Source organism: Gasterosteus aculeatus, chromosome 13 (genome assembly GCF_964276395.1).
Source record: "Gasterosteus aculeatus chromosome 13, fGasAcu3.hap1.1, whole genome shotgun sequence".
Taxonomy (NCBI): domain Eukaryota; kingdom Metazoa; phylum Chordata; class Actinopteri; order Perciformes; family Gasterosteidae; genus Gasterosteus; species Gasterosteus aculeatus.
The window spans coordinates 14,982,255-15,000,767 of NC_135701.1; the positions used below are offsets into that span (position 1 = coordinate 14,982,255).

At 46.8% G+C, this 18,513-nt stretch overlaps 3 protein-coding genes across 3 annotated transcripts; 2 read left to right on the top strand and 1 right to left on the bottom strand.

The window, feature by feature from the left end:
• Positions 1 to 1,094: 1,094 nt before the first annotated feature.
• Positions 1,095 to 12,344, top strand: aebp1b (AE binding protein 1b). The gene is made up of 22 exons (XM_040194883.2): positions 1,095 to 2,008; positions 3,044 to 3,202; positions 3,290 to 3,364; positions 4,020 to 4,421; positions 5,105 to 5,155; positions 5,697 to 5,762; positions 5,952 to 6,035; positions 6,958 to 7,029; positions 7,106 to 7,215; positions 7,553 to 7,692; positions 7,771 to 7,855; positions 7,959 to 8,103; positions 8,190 to 8,278; positions 8,657 to 8,780; positions 8,991 to 9,187; positions 9,298 to 9,474; positions 9,731 to 9,894; positions 10,071 to 10,606; positions 10,719 to 10,858; positions 11,003 to 11,102; positions 11,226 to 11,392; positions 11,485 to 12,344. Exons 1-22 carry the CDS (start codon positions 1,768 to 1,770, stop codon positions 11,857 to 11,859), a joined length of 3,699 nt encoding a protein of 1,232 aa, XP_040050817.2. The 5' UTR covers positions 1,095 to 1,767; the 3' UTR covers positions 11,860 to 12,344.
• Positions 12,136 to 16,232, bottom strand: pold2 (polymerase (DNA directed), delta 2, regulatory subunit). The gene is made up of 11 exons (XM_040194888.2): positions 15,312 to 16,232; positions 14,868 to 15,100; positions 14,653 to 14,774; positions 14,436 to 14,559; positions 14,234 to 14,348; positions 13,942 to 14,140; positions 13,733 to 13,813; positions 13,339 to 13,496; positions 13,094 to 13,221; positions 12,890 to 12,991; positions 12,136 to 12,767 (listed from the first exon to the last, which is right to left on the bottom strand). The coding sequence occupies exons 2-11, from the start codon at positions 15,091 to 15,093 to the stop codon at positions 12,607 to 12,609; spliced, it is 1,416 nt and encodes a 471-aa protein (XP_040050822.2). The 5' UTR covers positions 15,094 to 15,100; positions 15,312 to 16,232; the 3' UTR covers positions 12,136 to 12,606.
• nono (non-POU domain containing, octamer-binding) lies at positions 15,811 to 17,414 on the top strand. Its single transcript, XM_040194889.2, has one exon. It carries the CDS (start codon positions 15,811 to 15,813, stop codon positions 17,131 to 17,133), a length of 1,323 nt encoding a protein of 440 aa, XP_040050823.1. The 3' UTR covers positions 17,134 to 17,414.
• The last annotated feature ends 1,099 nt before the right edge of the window (positions 17,415 to 18,513 follow it).

An 18,513-nucleotide genomic window follows, 5' to 3' on the forward strand; every position in this document is an offset into this window, starting at 1 on the left:
ACTAGTACTCATCAACATGTGAGTGACATGAAGGGTCGCCGGTTCTTGTCTTACGTCCTGGTTCAAACATTTTTGTGTTTAAGTTGAGTCATTCTTGTCTAAAATGGTGGAACGGTATTCATATTGTGAAAACAGAAAGGTTCCTGGTCGTTCAATGTAAGTGGCAGAAAGTCAATAATTAAATGAAAAGTACTGCAACATAAATCCAATGGAAATATGTGTGATTTCTGATTTTGAGTATTTTATAAAGAGGGATCGTTTTGCAGATATCCCTGAAGCTCCCCAGTATGTGTCTGTTTCCTCGCCAGTAGAAAAGGCCTCTGCGTGAACTCGCTGCAGTCTGAACGATCTGACGTATTTATTTCACGGACGTGGGCTGTGCAGCGTTCTGATTGAACTGTTTACATCAGGAATTTCTCAATGTTTAACCTCCTTTCAGGGGGGAAGATAGAGCTAAATTTTCAGTTAAAACCTTGAGCTGACCTTATTGTATTTTCTAGGAATGACTGTATGAACTGAGTTACAGTAACATGATGCCATTTTCCTTGAAAATATTTTGCACTTCTATATTGCTTGAGTTTTAGTAAGGCTGGTCAGAATTTTAGCATTTAAATCCAAATTTTTATCATTTATGTCTAATGCGTTTAACTGGACCTACATTTCAGGCCCTAAATGGATCTATTCTACTCCTTGCTGAGAATGAATCACTCTGGTTTACCTAAGAAGACTGAAATAGGTACCTTAACTAGACTGGTGGTCAAATAAACACAGCAGGCATTTCAAGGGCCTCACATTCTCTCGGGGGGATGGGGTGCGGAGGATGCACCAAGATCTTTTAAGGTTATTATTCCCTCATATGCTTCGACCATTCTCGTGTAATGTGTGTGTGCTCCTCCACCCTCGGCGATCAATACTTTTTCTTCGGGATAGTGAAGGCGAATTACACAACACCATGAAAATAGTTTATGGCCTGTCCTGCCTGTTTTCATTTACTTTCAATTCCTCCCTCTGATGATTAGTGGTCTTTGGTTTTGTTAACACACACACAATCCTTGTCTTCCCCCTTGTTGTCTCTTCCTCCTCCTCCTCCTCCTGTGGTGGAATTGAATGTCCTAGGAGTAGCTCCTCTCTCCTGCTGCCCTGCGCTGTGATAACTCTGCAGAGCAAAAGCTCTCCGCCTGAGGAATTGTACGGGAGAAAAAGGAGCTTCTTTCACAAACTCGGGAGGTGCGAGCCCTGTGGTCTCAGGCCCCGTCTGCCCGCCCTCGTCGTCCCCCCCCCCCCGTCTCCTGTCTGAGCCTTGCACCTGTTGTGACTCGTCAGCCAGGTGAAGAGGGAACCTCTGGTCTGGCGCTGTTTTGTCAGCTGACCGTAGCTGCGGGGCAATTAGGGACCCGGTCTATTCATCTGTCTGGATTGCTGCTTTTGCTCTGCGTCTCTCTATCTGCGTGTGTGTGTGTCTCTCTCTCTGAAACCCACCTCCCTGCATATCCCCACCCCCCTCCCAGTCCATCTCTCTCCACGTCTGGCCCAGTCTGAGCCTGGCTGACACTGTGGCTGCGAGTACGTGTGGAGCTGAAGAAATTTCCGTGCAGGAGTGAAGGTGTGGATCGCATTGCAAAGGGGTAGGGGGCGGCCCAGGGGAGGAAAGTGTAAAAAGTACTTCTTCTGGCGCAGTTGGATTTAGCAGTGGGGACGACTGGGAGAGAAAAGCAAAAAAGAACAAACCAAAGAATTCTGCAGTTGGACGAGCAGAGCAGAGCAGGTATGAAGAGCCAGACTGTTGTTGTGTCTGTGGCTCTGCTGGCTCTGTGCTGCCTGCAGATCCCAAGAGGAGGGCACAGTGCCGGGGGGATCGCTTCTCTGCAGCTGAGTGGAGGGGAGAAGCAGGCAGAGGATCAGCGGTCCCTGGATGACCCAGAGAGTGAGCAAGGACTCACAGGGGACCCACACCCACTGGGAAGCAGCATCCAGGACAAGAGAGACACGGAGGAGGTCCCAGCGCTTGGTGAGTGCAGAACATTCTAATTCAGAGGCAAAAATGTAAAATACAAGCACCGAATGTTATAGCGACGAAATATCAAATGCATTGTGGTATGGTCTGAGCTGCAGCGGGACACGGGGGAGCAAACTCAAACACACGCCCATTCAGCTCCAGCAGGTATGAGGAACGTCCAGCTGGTTGTCTGTCCACCTCATCTTCTCTACAGCAGGCAAGAATTTTTGTTAGGGCCCCCAACGGACAAGACAGGAAGACACCCAGCCAGCATCTTGCAGACAGATCTCATGACACAGAGCTTTTCCACTGCCTCTGCAAAGTGCCTCCACACGCTGTATGATTAATGCATTCTGGTGCGCACTCACGATGGGACAATGGACGCAGACCGTTGCACAATTGCAATGAAGCTCTTTTCTACTGCGTTAAATCCCAGCTGCAGATGTAATACACTTAGATGAGGCTCTCTGATGGATTTATGGCGTAGCGGTAACAGCGGCCTGTTTCAGAGGCCATAGTGATATGTTTATTCAATACACGGAAAGATTTTTTTTGTCATTAAAACAGAAGTGTGGTTAATTGAGAACGGCTAATGGAAAGAGAGAGAAATCCTTTCCATGAATTCAACCTTTTAAGGAAATACTGATGAACCTGAAGCGGCCACTGAAATGCATGTGGTTGTCTGGATTTTTCCTGGCTGACATAATTGCATAATCCGATTCTCACATTGGTCGGAAATGGTACTTAGGGTTGTATAACTTTTCACTTCAATACTTAACATGAATGTGCTTTCATTGATAACTAATGTGGCAAGTATTTACAGACTTTCAACAACAGAAGAGATGAATGAAAAATGTTTCTTTCACCCTTTTAGATCACATTCCCAGTCACAATGTATATATAATATATATATATAGATATATGTGTGGTATTTTTCGTTTCTTTTTCTCTTTTCTTCCGAAGATAAAGTGTGCTTAAGTGAGCCAATAACATGACACCCATCCGCCTCTTTCCTCTCTGGTTTTCTTTCTTTTCTGGGATTTTCAGGCAGGGTGAGGAGAGCCCCAGAGGAAGGCAAAAAGAAGAAAGACAAGAAGAAGAACAAAGAGCCAAAGGCCCCCAAAGCCACCAAAAAGCCTAAAACTGACAAGAAGGGAAAGAAGAAGGACAAGCGGACCACCACAACTCTACCCCCAACCACGACAGGTGAGGACAGAACAGAGAACGGAATCAAGTTTCTACTTGAATAACTGAATTAATGTTGCTGACTTTGTGTCGGCCTGCTGCCTCCAGTGATCCCCACTGAACCACCAACTGAACCTGAACCTGAGCCCGACACAGACACAGACTACAACTATCCTGATGCTGGTGAGTGACACGCACTCCATTACTTACTATTATTATCATTTTACTTTACTGAGAGAAGAAACTGAAACTCCCTCCTTCTTGTAACTCAAACGACAGAGCAACTCATTGCAACACAAGTCTGTTGTCTTTAAGCCTTTTGGGGCTCCACAGGGAGCTGTGTTGCCCCGGGTGATGTCAAAGTTGAAAATGCGATAGGATCTGGGGACGTGTCTGTAGAAAGAAGGGAGTTTACCAGACCTCTGCTGTCTACTCCTTCCTGCTTGAGGCCAAACACACTGTTAGCCTCCACTAGCTCAGTGCAGCTGCATGATTGCTGTCGTAACTGTCACGTTTTGTCAAGAAAAGGATGGTGTGGAATGGAAAAAGTCACACTACCTCAGCAACAATGGGAATAAACACTACCCACCCTCTTTTCTCACCTCCCCTCCTCCCGTATAATCGTGTCATGTTCCTTACGAATTGAACACACGGCCGAGGACGTAACTCACAATTCCTTCTGTGCTCCGACCAACATCAACCGCCTCAGCCTTTGTTCCTAGTTTTGCACATTTCAGTCACATCCGGTTGAAAAAGAGAAATCGGTGTGAAAAAATAAAAACGTGATAGCATGCAAAATATTTCAGTCCAGACAGCTTTCCATCTGTTCCTCCGGCAGACAATGATTACTGGAAACCCGACGACGACTACTGGGGTGCAGACCCCACAACACCCGGGCCCCGGCCCGAGGCCCCCAGCACGGATCCTCCGTACGACGACAGGAAGCCGGAGGAGGAACAACCAGCTGCCCCGGTGACAGACGCCTACAGTGACTACTGGAAACCGGAGGAGGGAGAGCCGTCTGCTCCGGCACCCGTCGCCTACGACGACTACTGGGCCCCTGAGGCCACTCCGGGCCCCGTCGCCTACGACGACTACTGGACACTTGAAGACAAAGAACCAAATGCTCCTGTGACTGACAACTATGACAGCTACTGGAAAGAGTCGGACCCGACGGCCGCCGCCCCCGAGGCTGATGGGAAGGCCGGGGCAGAGGACACCGATTACTGGGACGCCACGTGTAAGTTGGTTTTAAAGATGGTTGCGGGTGGGGGGGGGGGGGAGCAGTTTAGTCAATGTGACTCATCTGAGACACTTAAAGACACATATTATGTGTTGAACAAGAGGTGGTTTCTGGAGAATTCATACTATGTATCCTCGGTATGCAGTAAGTTAACTGAACAACTTTATTGGATGCATTTGATAAATGATCAGGTTGGTAAGATTTGAAGTTATCATCATTCACTTACTGTTGAATCGGCTTTCGGAGTTTCCACCAGTGGAAATGTTTAGTTCAAGTGGTATTTATTTACAAAACATCCGAAGATAAACTGTTATATTCACCGAACATAAAGTGTCTGAAACAATATCTTCTGTGGCCCTGATAATTGCAACACATTGTTCTGCCCACGCTAAACTTTCAAGCTACGAACTTTAGTAAAACAATTATCTGATCTGATGTACAAAGTTTGTGATTGAAACGCTAATTATTTCCACCGTGTGTTGTGTCTGTGTGACACTCACCTGGACTCGCCTGACGTGTTCTGTGTTTCCAGCTTACTGCACCGGACCTCTGCTCTCTCAACAGTCCCATTCATTCATTCATCCACCCACATTTCTCTCACTTCCTCATGTTTCTCAGTCTCTGGATCAAACGCTTTGTTCAACCTTTGTTTCTTTTTTGTTTTTTTTCCAATATTGCAGTTAAGGAGCCGGAAGAGGTCAGCCCCGAAATCAGAGTAGAAACTCTACCAGGTAACCGATGTCCCTTCAATTAAATGAACTTGTACTAGTTAAGATGTAAAACCCTCAGTCAGACAGAAAACTAATAAGACGTCTCCGTAGACTCCGTGACGCAGATGAAATGTTGGTTCCATCTGTGCCTTTTGGCCGGGAGCAGATGAGAAATCATGAGCAATTCAACACATGGGAATAACATAATAGAGAGTCTGTTAGCTAACCTGCCCTACTTTTCAAAGAGTGGGTGGGTCTGCTCGGTTCCACAGCGTCAACAAAACTTTCCTCCGTTTTGATGTGGAGTTAAAAAAGAACCCTGTCATCAGTTCACAACTCTGTCTTCTTGTAAATGTAAATTTAAAGATTTAACAACTTAATTCCACAGTGGGCGACGCAGTGGCATCCAAACTGAAAACAGTTCCCGTGGTTGAATAAATCAGGACTGTGCTAACCTGTAAAACTTTATTAAATCCTTCTCACGTGTACTGTCGCCTTGCCTCCGACTGACTGAACGAGTGGTCTGACTTGACTTGCTTATTTTTTAATTCTTTATACGCAGAGGAACCCACTGCTACTTCTCCGCATGAGGGAACCTGGTATGATGATTACGACGAATATGGAATGAGTATGTGCACAGACACACGCAAACAACTAAAACATATCCGTACTGAATGTATTATATTAGCTTCATTAGCTAAGCTGCAGTGTGACGGCCTCCCAATGGATAAGCAATAAGCAGAAACCGGGTTGATACGTTTCCTGCTGGAGAAAAAGAACAGGTATTTCTAAAGAGCCCATCATTTATTTTTCACAGGGAGGAAAGAAGACGAGGCTGACGATAAATGGATGGAAAAGGAGAGAGCGAGAGCAGAAAAGGAAAGAGCAAGGGAAGCTAAAGGTAAGATAACACAGATATGAATTTTGCTTTCCCTTACACAACACCCCTCTGCACAGTCACGTAAGAACACATACAATAATGTAGTTGTCAAAGCAAAGAACACGACCGGTGACCCAAGTGCAAAAGTTCTAACAGATAACAGCTCTAAGATGTTCCCTCCCTTTGGTCACATTTCTGGATTAAGAGAATGCAGCTTTTGGTCCTTTCACTTGCATCAAATGGGCAAAGGTCCGTCCCTCTACCACTAAATGGAGATGAATCAAAGAATCTCACAATGCTTTGGTGAGTGATGAAGCAACGGGGCAATACGGCAGAAATCGCAGGCGTAGGATGAGGGCTCTAAAGCCTTCACACGGTCTCTCTTTGGTCACGCGTCTGCTGTGTGTGCAGCGAGGTCAGCTGGTGGTCAAGGCTAGAGACGATGATATATGACACCGACGGGACCGGCGTCAATAGGGCACTTCCTGCTACGTGGGTTCAAGCTGAAAAGCATTCTTAGTCGACAAGTGTGTAAGGAAACGACTGCAGCTTGAAGCACTCAGACACAGAGGCAGATGTGTGTCTGCTCTTAAACACATCAGTGTGCGTCAGTCAGTGTGTGTGTATTTGTGCAATTGTACAAGTGTGGCCGGTGAGCTGATAACATGTTTCACATTCACACCGTCAATAGGACTTATATAGCAGCCACGCTTCCAGCAATAAATTACATTAGATGTCACACAGTTCACTGTGTTAGAATAGGACTAATGATGAGGATGTGTGTGATTCTTCAGAGTTGAATGATGGAGTTTAATCCAAGTAAACTCCTTTGACTGGGAGGAAAATGGGATTTAACCTTTAACCTTTCTCAAAGCACGGCGGGTGCTGTTTGACATTTAAAGAAAATCATATTTGGCATTAAGACAGTTTTTTGTTCTGCCAGAGAGAGAGCAGAGGCTGAAGGAGGCGGAGGAGCGCGCCAGGAACAGACCACGTGTCTTCAAAGAGCCAAAGAGTAAGTCGACGCCTGTTCAGATCTGGAAAGCATTGCTTTTGCAATAATTAACATCTCATTTGATTTTCTCTGGCAGAGTGTCCTCCCCTGGGGATTGAGTCCCATAAGGTTGAGCCGGACCAGTTCTCAGCCTCCTCCTCGTCGCAGTATTATTTTGCACCTCAGAGGGCGCGCCTCAACATGCAGGTACACACCAATCAGAGCAGGACTGCTGCAGTCTGAATGCTTAAACACAGTACAGCTATCACTGAGATAAACACCAGCCATCTGTGGACAAAACTCTGTCGCTTTCATTAGCTGCTTTGGGTGTTTATTAATCATTTTGGCAGCTTAATAATTAAATAAGCCAGTAAATCATCACATGTTCCTGCTCTCCACTGCAGATTTATTTTGTCATCTGTCATATACGAACGACTTGCATGTCGGCACACGATAAGTTCATATGTTAAGTATGTGGGTGAGCTTGAAATGCGACAGAATGACAGAACCCATCGGCATGTTTCGTGGTCTGTGTGGCTCCCAGGGCTCGGATGATGAAGAAAACATGAGAGGTGGAGCGTGGTGTGCAAACGCAGAGGACAGAATCCACTGGTTTGAGATTGATGCTCGCAGGGAGACGGAGTTCACGGGAGTGATAACACAAGGACGGAACTCTTTCAACGAGTAAGACGCAAGCAGACGAGCGCACTGTATTTTCCATTTCTACACCGAACACGTTGCTCATGTATTTTCTTACTCCAGGAGTGACTATGTGGAGTCCTATTTCCTGGCCTTCAGCAACGACAGCAGAGAATGGACCACCATCCACGATGGGTACAGTGACTGGGTGAGCTCCCGCAAACCTCTGTCCCTTCTCAGGCATTGTGGATGACGTTTCCCTCCTTTTTTCCCCCCCAGACTCACCTTGCCCCCACTTATCTCTCCCCTAGTTGTTCTTTGGAAACAGTGATAAGGACACTCCAGTGATGAACCAGCTGGCACAGCCTGTGCTGGCACGCTACATGCGGATCATCCCTCAGAGCTGGAACGGCTCTCTGTGCATGAGGCTGGAGGTCCTCGGCTGCCCCCTACCCGGTGATCCTCGAATGCATTGGCACGCGCATACATGCGTACGCACACACACTATTGAATAATGCATTTTGTTATTTTGTGCTTCACAGATCCAGTGGATGTTCACTACAGGCAAAACGAAGTCACTCCAGTTGATTACCTGCAGTTCAAACATCACAGCTACTCAGAGATGGTTTCTGTGAGTATCCTCGGCTGAATGAACTCTACAGGAAACCCCCCTTTTCCCAGAGACCAAAACAAAATACTTTCCCATGAACAAACCCGGAGGTCTGCAGAGATCCACTTTAATATAAACTGGTATTAAATCCTTGCAGAGAGCTCATTCTTTCTCAGTGTGTTATTTCAGCCATCAGAGGGAAACATGACTTCTCCCTGCAAACGCAATCCCCCCCAAACAGCACCCCCAATTTTCATAACTATCAAGAGCACTATTGATAAACGTCAGGGAGGTTTAGCTGATGGGATAGATGTGCGTCCTTCAGCCGTTTCACAAATAATGTGTAGCTATATTGATATATTTTGCACATTGACCGTTTTATAATCTCACGTGTCTCAGTTCATGAAGTCAGTGAATTCGGAGTGTCCCAACATCACCAACATCTACAGCCTGGGCCTCAGCTCCAAGGGACTGGACATCATGGCCATGGTCATCTCTGGCAACCCCATGGAGCACGAAATAGGTGAGAATGTGTTCATACAATTAAGAAATACGCAGATCAAACGTTTTTACAACAGTTAAAAGCCGATGTGTTGCGATCAAACACGTGAGGGCTGTCTGGCCTCGATGGCTCCCCCGATGATTCCTCTAAATCCGTATAAACACCAGGTGCAAGTCAGCAGATTACAGTCGATGGACAAAAGGCTAAAGTCTTGTCCGTTCATCTCCGCAGGGGAGCCAGAGTTTCGCTTCACGGCCGGTCTCCACGGAAACGAGGCAACGGGTCGGGAGATGGTCCTGCTTTTTATGCAGTACCTGTGCAAAGAGTACAAGGACAGAAACCCCAGAGTACAGCGGCTGGTGGAGGGAATACGCATCCACCTGGTGCCATCGCTCAACCCAGACGGACAGGTGGAAGCTTTTGAGGCGGTCAGTGAATATTGTCATTAGAAGGAACACGTTTGTATTGAACTGGCAAACGAGTCGTGGTCTGACGTGACCTGTCTCCATGTCACGCTTGTCAAAATTCTGCTCCGCAGGGTTCAGAGCTGAGTGGATGGACCACCGGACACTTCACAGAGGACGGCTTTGATATCTTCCAGAACTTCCCTGACCTGAATAATATCCTGTGGGATGCTGAAGATAAGGGCATGGTGCCAAAACTCACCCCAAACCACCACATGCCCCTACCGGCGAACTTAGAGACCAACAGCTCGGTGAGGAGGGGGGATGGGGAGGGTACAGCTTTGTCTTAAGACCAGCTGCTCAAAGTGTGGGGAGAGAAGAGCGCCAGTTAAGTGTTTCTATGAGGCAACTGTTTTCTCTTGAAAACCCTTCATCCCACATACAAGTGCTTTTTTTATACTATACGACGGATTTGAAAGTCCTTGGTACTTTTACAATGGTGGTCTGGTCAGTAAACAAAAATGAGGTTATGGTGAGCTAGCATCTGTCTTCCTGTTTTTCTTCCAGATTGCTGTGGAAACTAAGGCCATAATCTCCTGGATGAAAAGCCATCCGTTTGTGTTAGGTGCAAACTTCCAGGGCGGGGAGGCAATTGTAGCCTACCCTTATGACAGCTTACGTCTCAACAAGCCTGACGAGAGCCAGAAACCCCACAGCCGCAAGAAGAGACAGTAGGATTCATCTTCTCCTCTTGCCACTTTGTTCTGTTGTTGTTTCCCAGTTTTACACAAATCACTATTTTATTTATTTAATTTTACATCATGTTGTCTCCTTCAATGCTGTCTATGAACCACTTACAATGATTCTTTAAAAATTTAAATAGCTGATCAAAAAGAATTTCTTACAGGTATGAAGAAGAAGGATATGATGTGACGGAGTGGGGAAGGGGCTACAACGAAGAGCCAGAGGAAGACTGGAGAGGAAGAGGATATGCAGAGCCGGAAGAAGATAGAAGGGACCAGGGCCAAGAACGTGGCTACGACCAGAACCAAGGTTACGGACGCGGCTACGACCAGAACCACGGTTACGACCACGGCTACGACCAGAACCAAGGCTACAACCACGGCTACGACCAGAACCAAGGTTACGACCACGGCTACGACCAGAACCAAGGCTACAACCACGGCTACGACCACAACCAAGGCTATGGCCATAGGGAGGAGGAAGAGGATGATAGAGGAAGAAGCGCGGGCTACCAGTACTCTGAGCCCGACGATGAGCCTCGGGTGGTGGCAGACGAGTCCCTCTTCAGGTGGTTGGCTGTCTCTTACGCCTCCACACACCTGACCATGACACGCAGCTTGTACGGCTCCTGCCACGGAGACGCCGCTGGAGGGACGCACGGCATCGTCAACCGAGCCAAATGGAAGCCAATCACAGGCAGTGAGTAGAGGCCATTAGGTTTAGCATAGTTTAAAAGGTGCCGCCTGGTGGACAATATGTGCAGTGCGGCTCTAGGATTAATATGTGTGTGTGTGTTCCCCCCCGTCTCCAGGTATGAATGACTTCAGCTACCTGCACACCAACTGTTTTGAGTTGTCCATATTCCTTGGATGCGATAAGTTTCCCCATCAGAGTGAGTTGGCGGTTGAGTGGGAGAAGAACAGAGAAGCAATGATCGTCTTCATGGAGCAGGTCAGTCACTCACACAGCAAGTGATGAACAGTATACGTCTGCTCTACTGCAAGACAGACTTTCAGATTTTCATACAAGAGCCAATCATGGCAACATGAGACCCAGTGACCTCAGCCTCTTTGGAACCCCTCCCACTCTATCTAGGTGAATCGTGGCATCAGAGGCATTGTAAAGGATCAGCAGGGGAACCCCATTGCAAATGCCACTGTGTCTGTAGATGGGATAAACCACGATGTCACCACAGGTCTGTTGAAAAATGTCCTTTTCCCCCTCCTTAGTTTCTAATATGTGTTTACCTGGCTGATTTCACACACAACAGAGCCCCCCCCCCCCCAACAAAATGCCTGTCCTCTGTTTGCCATTGCAGCAACAACAGGGGACTACTGGCGGCTGCTCAACCCGGGAGAGTACCGCGTGACTGTTCGAGCTGAAGGCTTCTCCCCTGTGACCAAAATCTGTGTGGTGGGTTACCAGTCAGGAGCCACAGCCTGCAGCTTCAACCTGGCAAAGTCCAACTGGGACCGAATTAAACAGGTGTGACACTTCCGTCCACATGACAACACTTAAATAATTGGTAACCCAATACTTAATAACTACTTCAAGTGTCTTCCCGCATGTCTTTGCAGATCATGGCCCTCAATGGTAACAAGCCAATTCGACTCAGCTATGCCAACAACAGACAACAGAAACCTGCAATTGCGAGCGGTAACAAGCGCGTGGTTGATGGCGTCAATGGGCACTCAGCGAATTCACAAGTCAGCACCGAACGGCAGAGGAGGCTCAGAATAGCTCGTATCCGTCGCCTCCGGCAACAGCGATTGCTGAAGTTAAGATCAATGACGACGTTACCCCCGACAACAACCACAATTCCCACAACACCAGAGACCACCACATCATGGTACGACTCGTGGGTCACGGGGGAGGGACAGTCTTCGACGCCTGGCGGTTTCACGGACTCCATCCTGGATTATAACTATGAGTACAAAATTGACGACTATTAATTTTAAAAACACATACAGGCCATTCAGTGAAGGGTAGTTTCCTTTGAGGTAGTTCTCATTGCCGTGGTGACCTCGGAGCAGGCTGATAATGATCAAATGAGGAACCCTGTTTGTCTGACATGCAAGCAATGGCAATGTAAAGCATATAAATGACATAGTTGTGTAAGGATAGTGTATCTATTACCTAACAAAGTGTCTCTTCGCTGAAATTGTCCCTGTTCATTATGCTGATATTTCCGGTTCAAGCTGCAATTTTATGACTTGTTATTCAATCGCTTTGCTTCATGAAGTTTATTGTGAATGCACATTAAAAGCTCTGACAGTTGTATTCATCACCATGGTAGACATATTTTTTACAGTATGAACAGTCACTGAAGGTTTAAAAAAACATTTGTTCAAACTTGGTAACACAATCAGAGGAGGGGTCGTGTTGCCTCACACTGCCGGAGTACAATCATTTTTCAAATAAAGGCTTGTTAACACACCATGCTCGTCTCCTTTTTCTAGCACCGATCTAAGAGGAGAATACTGGGACCTTAAAAAAATAACACACTGTAGAGGAAACACTAGAAGTAACCTTGGAAATCAATACAGTTTTTTATTGACCATTATGATACTGGACAGTATCAGTGCAACAAGAGCTGTATCTCTTGACCCAATGTAGTTATGACTCCTCTGAACTTAGTCATAACTCATCAATATTGTCCCGAAGTGACCGCATGTTATACTGCATGTGGATATAGATCCTCAGTGGCTGACATTCATCTCACTTTCTTCCTCGTCATCAGCAGAGAAGGCCGAGAAGCTGATTGGCTCACACGCCAGCGTCCGTAAATTGACAAGGCATGCAGTTTGGGTGCTGCTGAAGTGTGGAATTGTGACCAAAAGGACTTCCTGGCCATCAGGACCTGGCAGCAAGAAGAAGAAATATAGTGGCATTTTAGTAAGAACCGCCTAAAATAATGTCAATATTTTGTCCATTCAGAGTCCAAAGTTTTTTTATGTGTGTATTTACACAACACACACTGACCTTTCAGGAGCTTGGAATCAAAGGTTGGGGCGTTGCCACTGAAGTAAACATGGGGACACTCCTCCAAAATAAAAGGGTCTTTTTGGTAAAATGGGTAACAACCTGGCCAAAAATGTGCAGAAAACAAAATGTGAATACTGCTGCTACTACTGCTATATCAGCCCGAATGTTTGTGTTTTGCTCTGCATCAACTTGTCTACTAACCCAGAGTATCAGGTGCCGTAGGGGCCAGATGTCGAAGACGTAGCGTGTCCTCCAGTATCTCCAGGTGACTGTCCATGCTGCTGTACCTCTGAATGTCGCAAACATTCTGGCCTGATGTACCCAGGAACCTTTTTGGACACACACACACACACAGCAACACCATCTGAAATATCTGCACATTAAAAAAGTGACAACGCTAAATGCAAGCTGGAAGATCATACGGTGACAGTGTATGATAATCTTACCTCACTCCATCAATGTTAGCTTGGTGTGGATTTGAGGCCAACTGTAGTGTGGGATACACGGAGGACAAGGGGAACATACAGCGGTGGAACGGCTGCTGAGGGAGGGTGTAGTTGGTGGGGTCGTGGTGGCCTGGCATCACATCCACTGGAACTGAGGCCTGAAATGTGATGTTGATATATCACAAGGTTGTAAATATTCTGCATTATCAATGAAAACACCGTTCATGGATTGAACAATCTGAATAGGAATAATAAAACCACGGGTATTGAAAAGAAAGACACCAGTGTAATCAACATAGCAAAATTGCTCTCTCATATATATATATATATATATATATGTATATATTTATCAATTAATATATCTGTGCACGCATACAGGTGGAAGCAGACTTACCGCCAGTTGACACAACAGCTCATCCAAAAGACGAATGGCCTCCACGCTGCCCGCCTGAGTCTTCTTGGTGAGGTACTTGGGCTTGGCACATAGAGGGTAAAACAGCTGTTTTAAAGTGATCCAGTTCATGTTTTCATCTTAATAAAGGAAAACCGGAAAAATAATATACTGTGTTGTCAGTAAATGTGTGACACGGTTAATAAGGTTACCTTGGTTGCTGCATCCTTGTCCTGGGTGCTTTGGCTCAGGAGGTTTCCAGCTAGTAGGACCCTGGAAATTTTCGCTGCCCCACTCTGCTCCCCCTGGTCCCCAAGCTGACCAGTTACCATGTCAACCAGCAACTGCAGCCCCAGCATGCTGTCCGCTTGACTACTGCCCAGGCCAAGTCCTGAGACCAGCAGCACAAACCTGGATGAGGACAAACAACAGGATTAGACTAAATTGTCATCAAAGCTTTTGATTTAGTCCAAAAAAAATAATTAAAAAAAAGAGTATGTTTACCTGTCAGATGTGAGTGTTGATCTTGGTGTCTGCGGTGGCAGGTCTGCCATGCAAAATTCCTCAACTGTAAACTTCCCATCATTCTTCTCGGCACCATATATTGCAATGACACTACCTGAAAGAGAAACAGAAGAGTATGCAACACTGTGACCGTTTAGTGACATGGTCCTCCACCGGTCTTGACCTCAAGACAAATCCTTACCTGTGACACACTTGTCTCTGTCAATTTTCCCCTCCAGTTTGATCCTTTGCAGCTCATCCTCTAGAATCAGCTCATCTGTTTCACTAATGTATTTGGCTCTTGCAGGCTGAGGCAGCAAGTTGTGCTAAAAGATACGGAAAACCAAGAGACATATACACGGCACCTGCCCTCGAAAATATTAGAATGTGTCTGTGATGAAGTAAGCGTGACCGCCAACCTCGTCGCTGATCTCTTTCAGAATAGATGGCTGCAATTCCATACGCTTGAACAACGTTCCCACAATGCAACACTGCTCCCCCGTCTGGAGATCACACAGTTTCCTGATGAGCACATCTGATCCTGGCGGAAACAACAACAAAAAAAGACACAAACACATCAGAAAGTTCACAGATAAAAAACCCATTTCGGATGCTTTAGGTGTCCCGAGCTTACCCCACTTCTGCTGAGCTCTCTCCGAGAGCAAGGGCCTCATCTGCATGAGCCGTGCTGCGTAAATGTGAGCATATTGGCGACTGAAAGTCCGCTCGCCGACCGTGAAGCGCTCGGAACACGGACTGTAGGCCAGCGACGTCCGCTCGAACACCGGCGCCTGGTCCTCGGAGGCCGGGCGGCAGAGCAGAGAGGAAGCCTCGTTCTTGGCCATTACGTCGGAAAACATGACTGTCCTGAAGCAGAAGCCCGGGAGGGGTCAGTTGAAATCCATTGCTGTGTGCTAATGTGATGTTAGCCGTGTTTAAAATGTGGATTTGAAGGGCTCGCGTGTCAAGGGTTTTAGCTTAACCTACAGAGTTGTTAAGTTAGTAACGTCAGTGCTTTTCTAAACCCCTTTACAAAACATGCAGAGTATCGCTACCGTAACCAATTTAACGACCTTACCTTAGCTCGTGGAAGGTCAAGCGTCAGCTGTTCACTGATTAGCATCAACTAATGATTTGTATTTAAGACAGATATCACTGGTTGTTTTCCTTGTCTTCGAAAGATACCAATTCCCGCGAAATCACACGCTCAACGGGAGCGCATACTCTCGCGAGAAAAAAAGAGGTACAGCGTGAATCATATACAAAACGTAATGTATAAGAAGCCCAAACGAAAGTTATCTACATCAACCCGACGAAGCAGTGTTGTACACTGAGTATAACCTTGTAAAGTCTAACATTTGATAAACGCCAATACCGGTCTGTTTTCAATCTCCTACCGTCGCACAAGGAATACGTCACATATTTAAAAACACGAGTCGCATCACAATGACATCACAATAACGTCGCGGCAGCACGCAGCGTCGCCATTTTTCAGCTCTTTGTGCGCAACTGTCTGCTAAGAGTTTACGTATTCTTGTCGAGCGATTCATCGCCGGGTTTTAATTCCCTTACACAAAATGCAAGGAAACCGAGGCCCACAGCAGAACCACGGGCCGAACCGCCCGGGCGATCAGAAAAAACCCGGAGGAACAAACGCCAACGGCCAGCAGCCGCAGCCCAGCGAGCAGAACAATCCCAACGAGGCCTTAACCCTGGATCTGCAGAGCTTCAGGAAGCCCGGGGAGAAGACCTTCACCCAACGCAGCAGGTTATTTGTTGGAAACTTGCCGACCGGAGTTAACGAGGAAGATCTCGAGAAGCTCTTCAACAAGTATGGCAAGGCCAGTGAAATCTTCATTAACAAAGAAAGAGGTTTCGGCTTCATTCGGCTGGAGACCAGGATCATAGCAGAAATCGCCAGAGCCGAGCTGGACGATGCTCCGTTCAGAGGCAGGCCCATACGGGTGAGGTTCGCGACACACGGCGCTGCTTTAACTGTGAAGAACTTACCTGATTTTGTGTCCAACGAGCTACTGGAGGAGGCCTTCGGCGTCTTCGGGCAGATAGAAAGAGCCGTGGTCATAGTGGATGATCGAGGGAGGCCCACGGGGAAGGGAATAGTGGAGTACACCTCGAAGCCGGCTGCAAGAAAGGCTTTGGATAAGTGCAGCGATGGTGCCTATCTCCTCACGGCCTTTCCTCGACCCATCACGGTGGAACCTATGGAACAGCTCGACGAAGAGGAGGGACTCTCAGAAAAAATCATAAACAAAAACCAGCAGTATCACAAGGAGCGCGAGCAGCCGCCGCGTTTCGCCCAGGCGGGCTCCTTCGAGTTCGAGTACGCCATGCGTTGGAAGGCCCTGATGGAGATGGAGAAGCAGCAGTACGACATGGTGGACCGCAACATGAAGGAGGCGCAGGAGAAGCTGGAGGCTGAGATGGAGGCAGCTCGACACGAGCATCAAGTGATGCTGATGAGACAGGACCTGCTGAGGCGGCAGGAGGAGCTGCGGAGGATGGAGGAGCTCCACAGCCAGGAGGTGCAGAAGAGGAAACAGGCCGAGATCCGGCAGGAGGAGGAACGCCGGAGGCGGGAGGAGGAGATGAGGATGCGCAACGAGGAGATGCTGAAGAGGCAGCAGGAGGGCTTCAGAGGCAACTTCGCTGAGAATAGGGAGCAAGACATGAGGATGCATATGGCCAATCACGGGATGAACAGAAACTCGCTGGGCGGCAATGCCGGTCCTGCCGGTGCTCCCGGCATGGCCGCCGAGAATGCGCCGATGATGCCAGGGCCAGGTAACAACAACAACATGCCCGGAGGAGGCCAGGCTGGCTTCCCTAGAGGCCTCCCTGGACCTGGAGACTATGGACCTAATAAGCAACGCAGATTTTGAATCACGTGTCTCTTTTTTTGTCTTTTTTTCCTCCCCCCTCCTTCACTCGCTGTATTTTAAAGTTCAGGTAGTGAGTTTTACTTTTTGAACTTTGAAAACTGTTGCATGAATATAATTTTTTTGTACCTTGAGTTGTGTCTTTAGTACTAAAATGTCATAACTTCAAAATGAGCCATGTCTTTAACTTTATCTTTTCACCTTTAGTGTGTTTTTCATAGGGATAGAAAATGTTCTCGTCCTGGACATGTTGACTATTCTGGAATAAATTCATGATTCCCTAAGAAGTGTTTCGACATTAAAGGTTTGTCAATGATCTCAAGGTGTGTCGCCCATCACAGCTTCCTGGGACCTGAAGTCTGCTATAGCAACATAAAGCGTAGGCTCATAGAAAGGCGTGTCGCATCTATTCATCACTTTTATAGTGATTGCCAGCTATCTAGGAAACTCCTCATCTACTAAATAAGGTGTGTTGTGACTCATCGAGGGATGGTGATCCCCTGAACGAACGATAGTCCAAACCTTCGTGCGCACAATCTGACGCGTGCGGCAGTGACGACGATATATGTGAGTCCTAAAATGTTACAACCCACTCACTTGAGACGGAAGGGGAGCGTCTATTGTAGGAAGAGGGTCTGATTCTCCCAACAATTCAGGCTAATTAATGGAAAAGATGTAGCTCTCAACACCATAAAATGTACAGGCGCTGTGGATTAAGCATGCCACGTCTGTTGTGCATCTCAGGCTCTAGTGTTTGAGTTTCATGAAGAAACTTGGCATCTGCTGACAAGTTTCCTCATGAAACTCAAACAGAAATGCTCGGTAAGTTGACTGAAACTGTCGCGTCTTGCGTAATAGCCAAACAGTTGCCGCGTGCATGTGCCAGGTTATTTAAACTGAACTTTAGTGTTTTGTTTTGAAACAAACATGCAGCCCCAGTGCTTCATGTAGAAAAACCGATATACTGTAATATTACTCAATAACAAAATGAACAATAATGGCAGATGCCAGATGGGTCCTTTTCAGAGTGCTTCCCTTTCAATCATCCAGTGCAGAAATGGAACAATTAAACAAACCGCGGCGGAGGACCTCTGTGATCTGGCTTCAACATAAAATTTAGCAAAATCTTTGGGGGATTGTTGGTTTAGAGCTTTATAAGTCAAATAAATTCAAATTGACTTTAACAGATAGAGGATGACAGCGCATTGTCTTAATCTCCATCACGCAAGGGTTTTATATCTTCTCAGTTTTCCGCTGATGGCAAAGACTTCTAAGGAAAAACCTTCGCCTGTACCAGAGTCCAAAAAGTCAAGATTATCCCGTCTATGAGAGGTCATAAATGTTTTTTGATAAAGACTCAATCATAAAGAGGAGAAAGTGAAT

Coding starts and splice junctions, on each gene's coding strand:
- aebp1b (XM_040194883.2), top strand. CDS start 1,768: ATGAAGAGCCAGACTGTTGTTGTGTCTGTGGCTCTGCTGGCTCTGTGC. Junction 2,009..3,043: donor GGAGGAGGTCCCAGCGCTTG/GTGAGTGCAGAA, acceptor TGGGATTTTCAG/GCAGGGTGAGGAGAGCCCCA. Junction 9,895..10,070: donor CACAGCCGCAAGAAGAGACA/GTAGGATTCATC, acceptor AATTTCTTACAG/GTATGAAGAAGAAGGATATG.
- nono (XM_040194889.2), top strand. CDS start 15,811: ATGCAAGGAAACCGAGGCCCACAGCAGAACCACGGGCCGAACCGCCCG.
- pold2 (XM_040194888.2), bottom strand. CDS start 15,093: ATGTTTTCCGACGTAATGGCCAAGAACGAGGCTTCCTCTCTGCTCTGC. Junction 14,560..14,652: donor TGAAAGAGATCAGCGACGAG/GTTGGCGGTCAC, acceptor CGTATCTTTTAG/CACAACTTGCTGCCTCAGCC. Junction 13,814..13,941: donor ACAAGGATGCAGCAACCAAG/GTAACCTTATTA, acceptor CTATGTGCCAAG/CCCAAGTACCTCACCAAGAA.